This window comes from Heloderma suspectum, chromosome 1, assembly GCF_057233095.1.
Source record: "Heloderma suspectum isolate Gila_16-S chromosome 1, 16-S_ref, whole genome shotgun sequence".
Classification (NCBI taxonomy): Eukaryota; Metazoa; Chordata; class Lepidosauria; order Squamata; family Helodermatidae; genus Heloderma; species Heloderma suspectum.
This window is the reverse complement of record NC_139458.1, coordinates 99,777,707-99,792,071: the sequence shown is the minus strand read 5'-3', so window position 1 is coordinate 99,792,071 and position 14,365 is coordinate 99,777,707. Positions and strand designations below refer to the sequence as shown.

The 14,365-nt window shown below is 43.6% G+C and overlaps 1 protein-coding gene across 1 annotated transcript in view; it reads right to left on the bottom strand.

The window, feature by feature from the left end:
- The window catches only part of NELL1 (neural EGFL like 1), a 673,415-nt gene that overhangs the window by 249,505 nt on the left and 409,545 nt on the right, over positions 1 to 14,365 (bottom strand). The window contains exon 14 of the mRNA XM_084852331.1: positions 14,006 to 14,128. Coding sequence (XP_084708457.1) covers positions 14,006 to 14,128 — 123 coding nt within the window. The remainder of the gene's footprint in view (positions 1 to 14,005; positions 14,129 to 14,365) is intronic.

The following is a 14,365-nucleotide window of genomic DNA, read 5'->3' as shown; positions in this document are numbered from 1 at the left end:
TTTATAAAATCAAATAATTTAGAAATCATAGGAACCTCTCAAATATAAAACACATAAGAAGTCAGCAAGTATCCATAAAAAAAAAGTTCCAAATGTTTTTGCTTCAAAACCACAGCAAGATAAACCATGGAGGGAACAATCCTATGTCTGCTAGACAGCAGCTAGATAGCTGTAGGATATGCTGTTTTCCGGGAACTGACCTTGGAGCCCGCGCTCCGAGTTCAGTTCCCAGAAAACTGACCTGCCCGCACATCTGTGCTGCCTCCGAGGCAACACGGAGGAAGCCCCATGCTCCGGGCTCAGAAGAGGAGTGCGGAGTGGCTGAAAAGGGGCGGGGCTGGGGGTATTCCGGGGTGGGGAGAGCGGATCTGCCTGTACGACACATCCTATGTGTCATACAGCAGCCTCCTCTCCTGCTCGGCCCGCTGCAGCTAGACAGCCGAAAATGGCTGTCTAGCAGAAAAAGCAGGGCAGGAGAGGTGCGGAGGGAATTATCCCCCCCCCCCGTGCTTCTCCTGCCTTGCTTTGGATAGGCGGTTGCCTCCAAGTTCAGAGGTGGACGCCTATATAGATAAGATTGTGCCCTAAATGTATTGCCTGGGATAAATAGATTTTTAGTTTCCTACATGCAGCCTCCTGACCACATGCATGCTTATTTACTAATACTGCTAATATTAAACAGGTAAGCTCTATGCTCCTCAATGACATAGGGCAACATAAAATAGAAGAAAGAATAGATACCTTCCCAATTTTGTTTCCACTACTGAATCAAGAGAGTTTAATGTGGAAGATCAAATCCAATTACTATTAACTTTTTAAGCAATAATATTTGCCCTGATTCTCTCAGTTAATATTGTTTTATTTTTAATTAATGCTAATTAATTAATGCTAAAGTCTATATTTGGTGCATTTGCAAATTTCATATAGAATTACTAACCATAATCTTATACACAGTTAAGCTCGCTTTATCATGAGTGAGAATGAAGTCATTCTGTCTAAAGGATGAGTGTACAAAACAGTCACCTAAACACTAGCTTATCCAGTCCTACTTATCATCTCAATTCAAGGGTATTCAGTATACAAACTGTGGGTTGTATCTAATCCATCAAGACATTTCTCCCTGAAAATAAAATGATGTGTAAATACTGCTATGTATGAGAGAAAGATTTATAATTTATGTATGAGAGAAAGATTTGCATAATTTAGTGATGAATACACAAATGGCCTCCAAGGTTTTTTAATATTTATTTCATACAGGCACATTAATGGAAAATCTCAACCACTGGGGAGCAAACATGTGTGTGCATGCATGTATATGTGTTTTTTATAATTAAAAAACTTTCCATTTAGGAAAAGAGAGAAGGTTATGGAAATTGAAACTTTAAGTTTCTGCCTTAATTTGCGTGTCATGGGCTGGATCCAGAGAAAAGCCTGCAGAAGAGCAGTGGGAAGAAAATGACTTTTTTGCTCCCCTCTCCCTATACCCTACAAAAAAAGAGGATCACAGGACCCTGCTGAATGAATGCGGTAGGCTGTGGCATGGGGGAATGAGGAGAAAGGGGGGTGCTCGGAAATCAGGTGGAGGATCCTAGAGGGTATACAGGAAGGGTGAAAGTGCATACACAATGGTATAGTGGAGTTAGAGCTCGCAGGGTCAAAGTGCCAGGATGTTCTGACCAGTAGGGGTGGGCCACCCCTCTCAAGCTTCCCTATTCCCTCTGAGTTTATCTGCAACACTCACAGTAGCTGGAGGGGAAATGGATTTTCCCAGCAACAATATATTGTTGTAAGGTATATATTGTGCAACGCAAAATAGTTCGGGGTTTCTTGGTCTTGAATCGGCAATTAAGACCCATTAGTTTTACAAAAGACCTTTTTCTGGTAGCAATGGAAACTGCTGGAACTGGTTTGCTGATATGGATCTAGGCTGCTGTTGTCTGCATTTTTGGACTGTCAAGATGAAGGTCTGCCCTTCAAAATATACCACTACACCACTGGGAGTACATGCACAAGTCCAACAGGGATGAGCAGAAGTTGTCCAGTCCCCTGCAGTGCACTGAACCTAGTTGCAGACAAATAGATGCTGAACTAGTTAGTAAAGCAAAAAATCTCTGAAAGATGAATAAACTGGGTAAAGGTATATGCAGCAGCTTCCATTTATTTTAGGCATGATACTTTATTAGTGCGTGATTTCAGTCAGGTGACTCATGCCTGTAATTGTGTTGCTAATTGGTGCAGTGGATGGGTCAACTGTAGAGGCGGTTTATTGAGCAAGGTAGAAGGAAATGCTGTATGATGGAAGGATGCATTTTCACTTCTTTGATAATAAGTATTGGGTGGTTTTTGAATCTCTGAAACAGGGCCATCAAAAAACATAGGACAACTTGTGCTGTAAAAGATATAGCATACAGCCTATTGTCAATATTGTTGGAACTGTACCATAAGAGGCTTTAAATCCCAGTAAATTTGACATGAAGTGGAATTACAAGTTTTAATGGCAGCCATGAGCTAAGCAGGCACATTTCAAGTAAATATGTCCATAAAGAAGACAAATCCACACCAATTTTACACCAGCAACAGTTGTTGATCCAGATTATAATACGACACAAGCAGAAAGCAAGAGCAGCCAAGGTCACTATGCTAAAGATACCTTTAGGAAAATAAGCTTAGTAAAATAAAACTCAAAAACTCAATCAATTTTGCCTTGCTACAGTAAGGGGAGAAAATCCATTGGGGTCAAAACCTGACATGGATGACAATATCATCCTAAACACGAATATGGCAATTAGCTAAAACTTGAACAAGAAAGTTTTTAAAGTACAGTATATTGTTGGAGATTTTTTTATTGCTAGAAGCTTATTTTTGAGCTGACTTCACTTGTTACATCCAGAAAAGGGAAAGAAAAAACTTTTAACATAATCTAGTGTTTTCTGGAACTACTATTTTATTATGTGTGCAACTGACTGTCTCAAATAGGTATTCTAATGCTGTCCTACTTTCACCTTCCTGCCACTTTCTATTTCTCCCTAAAAGAGCTTTCTTTCTGGATAATTAAATATACCCCTTACAGTGAGACCAAAAAAATCATTTATATTTGAAGGGCCCCTTCTGACTTACTTCAGTGGTATGGGAGTTCCTTCCTGTGCTCCAGTATTGCTGTTAGTTGAGAAGAGGTGGAAATTTGGCTACTTCTCTCCTAACAGCTTCCTTTTTTTGTTATTGTTGCAAATATAACAAGAACAAAACAGAGGAAAGGTCAGCAACGAAAGAAGCGGGGGAGGGGGGCAAGATAAAAAGAAAGATACATACATGATGCTTACGCACAAGTAACACACACAAAGGCAGAGTCATTCACAATAATAGTTCACAACAAAATTAATTAAAGAAGGAGAGAGAAAAGAATTTGTCATTTCTGTTTCAAATATATGCATGATTATAAGCAATCCATATTTCTGAATAAGCATCCAAAAGAAACAGACAACTGTAGGATATTTGTTCAAATGTAGCAAGAGCAGTAAGATCTTCAGATTACTGAGTAATAGCTGGGGGGTATTTATCCTTCCAGACTTGAAGTAAGAGTGTCTTTGCAAATGTAAGGCGTCTCAAAGTCCACTTTTGCTGTCCACCTGTTAATTCCCACATCACAGGAATATAATTTAAAAGCACGTGAATATCCACAATTCTCACGGATTTTTCAAGAACAAAATTTATGTCAGCAATGACTTCCAAGCAAAAGGAAGACCAGGAGAGATGTCAATCAAAGGGCAAGGTGTTTGGGGCCTCACCCCCAGCACCTCCACCACCACCACCACCCTGAAAAATCCTCCCAAACTTTCTCCTTCTTGTTCAGATGCAGCATGGCAACATTTGCTGCTGCTGGTGCTGCTGCTGTGCTATCAGCTGCTGTGAACAAGGAAGGAACTCCTGGTTAGGTCGGGAGCACATTGGTTTGTGATTTACATGTGCAGACATGAGTAGAATCTTTCCCCTGTGTGGGGAAAGGCTTCCTGGAGAGTGTACCAGCCATTTCATTCATTAAAAAAAGCACCTTAGCACAGGATCCAGTACAGTCAGCCAACCAGAGGCAACCCCTTCGTTCCTGAGGGAGGGAGTCAGGAGGGTCATACTGGCTGATGGTGACGGCACCCAATGCAATGAAGCTCCTAACTCAGTCACCTTTGTGGCTGGCTCATAGGCTGGTTTGTTGAGAGCCAGCCATGGCTTTCTCCACATGGAGCTTTTCTCCTGTGATTGAGATTGCCCCTTCACGGAAGTTTGCAGGCTCTTTACATGACGCCATGAACCTCCAAGGCATCTCCTGCACTAAATGCTCTTTGTTCCATTTTTAAATAGATTGCAGATAATGAGCTATCAAATAACCCCATTGTGTTCCACTTGAGTTCCCTCCATGAAAAGAGGAAAAGCAGCAAGAAGAGGAGTGAGATCAATGAAAGATAATGGAAGACTCAGATATGGGGAAAAGGAGGGGGAAAGGGAGGGGGAGAAAGAAGCAGGTGAAAAAGGGAGTCATTGTGATCCTGCATTTAAAACGGAAGCAGAAAGCCCTGTTTTAAATGCAGGATTTTAGGCTGGTGTAGAGATGCCCCTTGTGAGTGGGCTGGGCTGGTTGCTAATTTCCATTTGTTTTAAAGCAGAAGATCCTGATCATGGATCTCTCACATCATGTCTACTTTGATCCTTAAGCAGAGGAGGGAAACAATAAAGGCAGGGTGGGAGGGGCAAAGGAAACAGAAGATTGTGAGCAAATATAATTGCATGTGGTCAGGCTTCATTTCAGTTGAGAATTAGGACTGAGGCATCAAGATAGCCTTTATGGAAGAGGTAAGGTAACATCAGAAGTGACCCTAAGAAATATTAGTACTTTTCATCTCTACCATGCATAACATCTTATTTGTTTGTTTGTTTGTTTATTCAGTTTATGCCCTGCTTTTTCACCGAAAAAATGGTGCTCAAAGCAGATAACAATCATAACAACATTTCTAAAAACCAGTAGTTGAAAACAATAATAAAACAAATACATTAAAAACACATGTCAACACACACCAAAAATTACAGAATAGGGATGTAGGAATCCTTTACCTTGCGTCCATGGGGAGGTTCGCCGAGGGGGGGGAGACGATCCGTTTCCCCCCCCCCCCGGAATCCTCGCTGGCCAGCTCCACTCCGCATTGACTCCATGGAGCCGCAGGCCAGCTCCATTCCGCCAGCAATACGGCCACCATTGCCATCCGTACCACTGCTGGGAGGAAACAGGTAGTGATCTGGATGCAAATGGCATCCGCGACGCCATTTGCATCCCTGTATTTTCTCATGATAGGCTATGTGTTTGAATTTGCAGGGACACCATTTGCATCCCTGCTTTTTCATGCGATAGGTGTCAGGGTGGACACTGAGCCCATAGAATCCCAGAGTAGTTCTGATTCGGAGGAAGAGCAGTCGCTCCTGGGAGAGGAGCGCGCCCCTTTTTCCCAGGGCCCGCAGCTGACAGGAGTTTCCTCCCACCCACATTCCTAGATTAGAAAGCAGTCCAGGGAGTGACCCAGCACCGATAGCAGACTGGTTGGATGCGCGGCGCAGACGCAGAGAGCGGCGCCAAATGGAGAGCGCGGAAAGGAGGCATAGCGCCCGGTTGGCGCTCAAAGAACGGTTGCGCCCAGAGGATCCAAGGGAAAAGGGGAGGGATTCTCCCTAGTCCTTATATTCAGGGGTCTGCCAGTAATTGCCCTTCAAACGGGGACCAACTGCTCTAACTTAGGGCATAGGGATGCTGCTGCTCAGATCTAGTTACTACCTGTAGAGCTGTTAAGTTGTAAAAGAAGAATAAAGCTTTGAAAAGAGTCCCTTTGTCTGTGTCTGGACTTGGTTACTGGATTAGACTGAGAGCCCTTCAAGGAGCCCTTGACAATAGGCTACGCAACTATCTACGCAAATTCAAACACGTAGCCTATCACAAGAAAATACAAGGACGCAAATGGTGTCACAGATGCCATTTGCGTCCAGATCACTTCCCGAACGGAGCCACTGGGAGGGAGGATTCGGTCCGCGTGGGTCCGGGAGGCAGAGATGAGTACATCTGTTCCGCCACAGACTCTGGGGGGCTGAATTCAATGGAATTTGGCCTCATTTGATTCGGTGGAGTATTCCGTGGACATCCCTATTACAGAATAAAAACAGCACCCAATCCAACCTAACAGACCATCTTACAAGATGAAGGCCTGCTTGAATAGAAATGTGTTGGCCTGCTTGGCAGAGAGCTCCATCACCTGGGGGCAGCCACCAAAAAGCCTGATGTCAGGGTGGAAACTGAGCCCATAGAGCCCCAGAGCAGTTCTGATTCTGAGGAAGAACAGCAATCTGTGGGAGAAGAGTTCGCTCATCTCTCACAAGCACAGCAGCTGGCAGAGATTCCTCCTGCCGGCATTCCTGGGATAGATAGTGACCCTGGCAGTGAGAGAGCACTGGAGGGAGGCTTGCTGGATGCTCGGCTCAGATGCAGGGAGCGGCAACAGATGGAGGGCGCAGAAAGGAGGCACTCCGCTCATTTGGTGCTAAAACAACGGTTGCGTCCTGAAGACCCAAGGGTAAAAGGGAGGATCTCTCCCTAGCCCATAAGTTCAGAGTCTTCCCGCACTTCTCCTTCAAACGGGGACCAACTGCCTTACCTCAAGCTTAGGCTACTCTGCTATCTATCCCCAGTGCAGTTCCTTGCTTAGTTGCTAGTGATTAGTATCTGTAAGAGTCATAAAGGAATAAAGGAATAAAGCCTTATTTATTTATTATTTATTTATTTCATTTCTATACCGCCCAATAGCTGAAGCTCTCTGGGCGGTTCACAAAAACTAAAACCAAACAACACACAATAAAACAATTTAAAATATACAGAACATTAAAACCACAATATAACAATACAACCACAATAAAACCTAGCAGCAGTACAGTACACCTGGCACCGAAAGGAGTACAATGTAGGCGCCAGGCGAACCTCACTAGGGAGCTCATTCCAGAGCCGGGGTGCCACAACAGAAAAAGCCCTCCTCCTAGTAGCCACCCGCCTCACTTCCTTTGGCAGGGGCTCACGGAGAAGGGCCACTGATGATGATCTTAAGGTCCGGGCAGGCACATATGGGAGGAGGTGATCCTTCAGGTAACCTGGCCCCAAGCCGTTAAGGGCTTTGAATGTTAACACCAGCACTTTGAATCAGGCCCGGAAATGGACTGGCAGCCAGTGCAGCTGGAAAAGTACTGGCGTAATATGAGCTCGCAGGCCAGTCCCTGTTAACAATCTTGCTGCCCTATTTTGGACCAGCTGAAGTTTCCGGACCGTTTTCAAAGGCAGCCCCACGTATAACGCATTGCAGTAATCCAGACGAGAAGTTATCAGAGCATGGATAACTGTAGCTAGGCTATCTCTGTCCAGATAAGGGCGTAGTTGGTATACCAGCCTAAGCTGTCTGGATTGAGTTTCAGTTTATTAGCCCTCATCCAGTCCATTACCGTGCCCAGGCACTGGTTCAGAACAGCCACTGCCTCACCTGGTTTTGATGAGAAAGAGAGGTAGAGCTGGGTGTCATCCGCATATTGATGGCACCTCAGCCCACGCCTCCGGATAACCTCCCCCAGCGGTTTCATGTAGATGTTAAACAGCATGGGGGATACAATAGAGCCCTGTGGAACCCCATTGCACAATTGCCATGGCACAGAGCAATAATCCCCCAGCACCACCTTCTGGAATCGGCCATCCAAGTAGGAGCGGAACCACTGTAGTGCAGTGCCTCCTACTCCCAACCCAGACAACCTATCCAGAAGGATACCATGGTCGATGGTATCGAAAGCCGCTGAGAGGTCCAGGAGAATCAACAGGGTCGTACTCCCCCTGTCCCTCTCCCGGCAGAGGTCATCCCACAGGGCGACCAAGGCAGTTTCCGTTCCAAAACCAGGCCTGAAGCCCGATTGAAATGGATCTAGATAATCCGTTTCATTCAAGCCTTGGAAAGAATCCTCGTCGTCTTTGTCCTGAGTTGGCTATTGGAAGGGACTGCAAGAGGCAGCTAGGGCACTCCTGACACCCCTCTCCTGTGTCACCACCAAACATACCTCTGAAGGCAGGAGAAGAGCCTTCCCCAAAGATCTTAAAATCTAGGCAGGGGAAGGTGGTATTTCATGTGGCCCAGTCCCAAGCCATGTAGGGCTTTAAAGTTCATGACCAGCACTTTGAATTGTGCCTGGAAACAGACCAGCAGCCACTGAAGCCGGCACCAGTCAACATTGTGACTGGAGCATTCTGGACCAGCTGAAGTTTCTGAATAGTTTTCAAAGGCATTCCCATGTAGAGCACATTATGGTAGCCCCAAAGGGATGAAATTAAGACATATGTGACTGTGGCCAGATCAGACATCTTTAGGAATAGGTGCAGTTGTGCACTAGCCTCAGCAGTGCAAACACACTTCTGGTCACCACCGAGACCAGGGCATGCATTTTGTTTTCTTTCTATGTGATTCCAAAGTATTTCCCCCCTCCTTTCGTTACAGATTTTGCTATTTTTATATCCACTGAGTATTTGAGTACATTTTTGTTTTTAAAACACTGTTTTATACCATTCTCCTTACCAATAATTTGTATGTCCAGTTGGACAGCATCTTTTCCTTATTTACACCGAGAAAGACTTTAGTGTGCCATATCTATGACAAACTACACAAAATTCTTTACACATTCATTTGTTCTTTTCCCTGGGGAAATCATATGGCTTGTTACTGTTTGGTTTGCTGAATAGTTTTATTTTCAGCTTTATCTTTTTAAAGTAATCACAGCATTATTACTACTACCTAGGGATGCAGCACAGCTAAAGTTAGGTGCTTTAAAGACCCAGCGATTTCAATGATGAAGTTAAGCATGTGCTTCAGTCTTTCCCCCTAAAACTCATAAGGATTAAATCTGCAGTCTATACACGCTTACCTGAGAGTAAGCCCCACTGAAATACATAGGATGGTGCTGTGAGTGCTTAAAATCAGTCTAGATCAAAGGTGTTGAACCATTGGTCCATGGGCCAAACCCAGCCCTCCAGGGTTTCCCATATGACAATGCTGGCTTTCCCTGGCCTCACCCCTTTCCTTCAACTGTCATTTGGTGTTTTCCTAGATTGTGCACTCCCGCCATCCCCATTCTTAAAAGTTGAAATGCCTCTCCTAAGGCTTATTTACTGGCAGTAAGAGCATTAAGCTACAATATGCTAGTATTTTTACATTTTGACTCTACCCTTTGTCTCTGTCCCTTTTGCCTTTAGCCCCACCCACTACTGGAATGTGACCCTAAGAGCTTTTCTGAAATTGAATTTGGCCATCAGGTTGAAAAGGGCTCAACACCCTTTTTACGTTGAACACCCTGCTACACGTTGTTCACTACATTATGTCCATTCACTTAAAGAAAGTCTGGGTTGGGTTTGTTTAGGTTTTTTTTTATACCTCAGCCTTGATGTGCATTAATATAAAGTTGAGGGTAAAATTAGTCCTCATATAATTACAAAGTTTGTACATTTATTTCATATTAAAGCCTAGTATTGGCCTTTAAAATCCTAAATCAGATGGGAACCCCCTGGCCCATAAGCCCCATTTGGCCCACAGGGGTCTCCATCTGGCCCCACCTCCTCTGCCACAGGGGGAAAAGCCATCTCTGATCAGCAGCTGATCTGAGATAAGTGCTTTCCCTTGCTTAATACTGAAAAATGCCCTTTTTCTCAGTGCTTAGCAGGGGAAAGCACCCATGACCCATCAGCTGCTGATAGGAGATAAGAGCTTTTCCCTGGGGGCAGAGGAGGAAGCTGCTGAGTGATTTAGTCCTACCTCTTTCTGAGCTTTGTCCTGCAGAGGCACGTCCTGCTAAGTTCTGCATAGACATACAGAGCCTTGCCCTGCTTACTTGTGAGTAGACATAATGCTCATACTTACTTCTAAGACAACATCCTATTTGAAAGTACTGCTTAGTGACTCAGTCCTGCTTACTTCTAAACATTCATGCAGAAGCTTTTCCTCTTTATTTGTAAATAAACATGCTCCTCATGAGTCAATACGTTCCTACTATAAACTGCTAAAAATTGAGTTTTGAGGGTTATTTTGGCACTTTAGCCTTTGTTACGAAGTAGCTCTCTTTTGAGTGAACAGCACTGACTCCATTTTGGGACACAGCCAAAAAGCCAGGTGCCTTCATCCTCAGCAAAGGTGGGAGAAAGGCATAGGAATGGGGTTGAGAGCAACATGCAAGACTAGATCAAGCAATTCAGTTTCTAATGGACTGCTTAAAATGCATTCCTGAAAGACAAAGGTGGGGGTCAGAATTCAGCAAAACATGAATGTGTTCTATAGCAAGAGTGATATCAGGTAAGTTACCTAGCCAACTACCTGCAATATGCTCCCATTGTTGAACTCCAGCCTTGACACTTATCTTTAAGACCGCCATTGACATGTGAAGTCATCTTTCATTAAAAGAGTAAGAGACAGTAATTAGGACTTTCGTTTCTTCCTGCAAGTACACCCATCATCCCCAAGCACCCTCTTTTGTTATACCGAATGGAAGGCAAAGGAAAGGAAAGGAAAGGAAAGGAAAGGAAAGGGTCCTCTTGTACAAGCACCGAGTCATTACTGACCCCTAGAGGGACTCCGTTTTTCCTTGGCATTTTCCTGGCAGACTATAGCGGGGTGGTTTGCCATTGCCTTCCCCAGTCGTGACTACCTTTCCCCCAGCAAGCTGGATACTCATTTTACTGACCTCGGAAGGATGGAGGGCTGAGTCGACCTGAGCTGGCTACCTGAAAACAAGCTTCTGCTGGAATCGAACTCAGGTCGTGGGGAGAGTTTCGGTTGCAATACTGCCGCCTACCACTCTGCGCCACATGAGGCTCTCCTATGGAAGGCCAACTCAGTCTTTATCCCATAGCAAGCAGCACCATTCCCAGTGCCAATTAGCAGTGTCCAGCTCATCAGAATTGTGGTGTCAATGCCTTTCTTTGAATTGTATAAAAAGCCTTAGGTTGGGGCAGTCCCGAGTCCCCCTCTTCCCAGAGGTAGGGGGCCATGCTGCTGAAATCACTGGGTGCCTCACCCCTTCAGGGGTAAGGTGCCACACTGCTGCTGAAATCACTCAAGAGTCTCTCCTCCCAGAGGAAAGGTTCCATGATAAAATAGCTGAAATCGCTAAGCTCCTTGCTTGCCAGAGCAAGGTGCCAACAGTGGGAGCTTTGCCTCCCCTAGTCAAGGCTCTCTGCTTTCCTTCCTCTTCACTTGAGACCAGGAATTCCAATGCGTGCTAGTTCTTGTCTGCAAGAAAGGGCTTCAGCCCAAGGAAAGGTACAATTATTTTTGGAAGGCCTTAGTACAAATTGTAGCCTCCACCCCCTCTTTCCTTGTCCCTCCCCCCCCCCCTCTGCTCTGTGTGTGTGTATGCTCTTCAAGCCTCCGGAAGACTCCTTCCCACAGTCGTGAAAACTCCTTTTAGGCCTGGAGCTCAGCTTCACCAAGAATGCACCTAATTTCTGCACCAAAGCATAACTTGGTGCAGTGTGGAGCAACCCGAATTGGTCCTAAGTGTTAAATCCATTTGTTCAGCTAATTCCCCCAAGATGAGCTTGTATTTGAGTCTTTGAATAACCCAATAAATGTGCCATTGTGGTGTCATCCTCTCCAACATTGTCTGAGCGTGAACTTCTTTGGGTGGGAATTGCCTTCTTAGCCATAGACGCTCTATTGCCAATGATTCCTTATCTTATGCCTAAAGATTCCTTATAAGTGGGTGTGTGAGTCTTGTTAGAACATGTGCAAGTTTGTATACAGGTCTAACATGAGCACATCATGTAACACCTTTGGCTCCACCAACCACTGGGATGGGGCCCCTGCAAGTTTTTCTGAAACTGAATTTGATCTTCAGGCTGAAAAAGGTTTGTCACCCCTGCTCTAAATGGTTTGGGCCCAGGTTACTTCAAAGACATCCTTCACCCTTACTTACCCTGCCTGCTTGAGTCCACCTGTCTAAAAAGACAGGCATAAATGACAGGACCTCCTTGGTAGTGGTTACTGGTCCTATCATTACAGGACTTCAAATGGACCCTAAATACTTACTTATTTACCATGGCCTATAATTTAGTCAGGACTTTATTTAGAGCTATATGGTGTTATCTGGTTTTGTTAATTTTGATTTAATTATTGTTTTTTTCGTTGTTTTATTGTGTTTTGTTGTTTTAAATTTTGTATGCTGGCTTGGGAGGGGTTTTCCGGAAAAGATGGCTTATAAATCCTTTGACAAAAATAAATACATATTAACTCTCACAGGAAAAAAAATAGAAATATTGTCAAACTATATAAAAATGCCCAATGTTCCTAATCTAGCTAAATTCAATTCCACGTCAAGTTAGTTGCTTTCAATGGGGCTTATCTATCACTAACTTTAGCTAGAGTCATGGCTAAGCCTCACTGAAGGAAGCTTTTTTTTTTAATGACTGCAAGAGTGAACAAATGCCATCCAAGTATAATTTCAACTCTTTCAGTTAAACGATAATTTGGGTCAGAATCTCAACAAGTATAGATCATACATTGGGTGGGCAACTTGTAGCCCTCCAGATGTCTTGGCCTACAATTCCCATCATCCCTCACCATTGGCTATGCTGCTTGGGGCTGATGGGAGTTGCAAGCCAAAACATCTGGAGGGCCACTGGTTGCCCATCTCTATCATAGATCATTTGATTTTGATTGTGCTACACAAATTTAAAACCATGATGATGGAGACCAAATGACCAAATTCCTTAACTTTCTACCTAGCAGATGTGGTAACCCTGGAAGACAACATAGGCTTATCTACAACAATTTCTCATGAAATGAAACTAGATTCTGCACAAATGATCACCACTAAGTACTGCCAATCAACATGCTTTGAAAAAAATATAAGCCAGTTTACAACCTTCTAGACAAACCTGTCAACTTGGAATCTTAAATTATGTGACTTGTATCCTAAAGGGCTCACATGAAAGCAAAAGTAACTTCTAACAAGGCATCCTTTGCAACTGTTTAGAAAGCCAGTGAACGGTGACTACCTAAATAACATTTAACCATGCAATCCCTTACATATCTGCTTACAAGTAAGTCACATTGATCTCAAGTAAGTACCATTTAATTCAATGGGGCTTACTTCCAGTTCAGTGGCTATAGGACTGCAGCATAAGAATTGTTTTTGATGTATTTTTCATGATGATGATGATAGACAGAACACAGAATCCCGTATTATTAATATTTTAATATTGTAAGAGTAATTAGCAACTACAGGACCAATGAGTGGTGCATATTTTCTCTCTTCACCTTCAAAGAGTCTCATCCTTCTTTCTTAAAAAAAACCTGTATAAACTACAGCACTATTATATACAACTGATCTTATTACACATATACTTTATAGTCTATTCGGAGCCTACAACAGCAATGATATCTCCAAAATGCAGACAACTAAGCTTATTAATGCACCATAAAACAAACTGCATCAGAAACAAAAATCATATCTGTCTGCCACTCTTCATATTCTGCAGCTCTTGGCAGCTAAGTTACTTGACTATAAAAGAAAATTATGGTCACAGTTTAAAAGCCATATAGATCTTGTTTAAAAGAGAGCTATTCTAGCTTAAAAGTCACACAGCCCTAGCCTAAAAGATATTTGTGGAAGCCATTGTATTGTACTGCTCAAAAATGCAGTTTATACAATGGTGAAAACTATGCAAAACAACCATATTCTTGAGCAGTAAACTGAAAGGTACTGTAAGTGCCTCAAAATACCTTTTCCCAGTAGTAAATTCTGCACAGATCAATGTTCATAATGTCTGTGCATGTTACCAGACGATACATCAGACAGGTAATCCCTATCAGAGCCCAGAATCTTGTGCTGCCTGAACTTAGGTAACTGTCAAGAAATATTAATAGTGTCTACTCCTTTTATCAAGTTGTTGGAGGAACAGACCCACCTCGGCAGATGGTCCCATTCCCCACGTATCCAGGTTTGCAGGTGCAGCTATGTCCCCTGACTGTGTTAGTACAGATTGCATTTTCATCACAGTTGTGCTGTCCGCTGTCACATTCATCACGCTCTACAAAAAAACAATGCAAGAGAAAGTGAGGGACAGGAAGGGGGAGGTGGGATAAATGTTCAGCTTGCTCATCTGACATTTGAAAAGCCAGTTATAACTAATGACTGAATTACTACAATGACTGAACACAGCAGAGCAGACCTTAGATGGGAAAACCTGACATGGACTGCTTCCATTTCAGGTCATGATGATTCACGGCAGATCAACTCATGTATTTTAGATGGGTAAAATCTACCT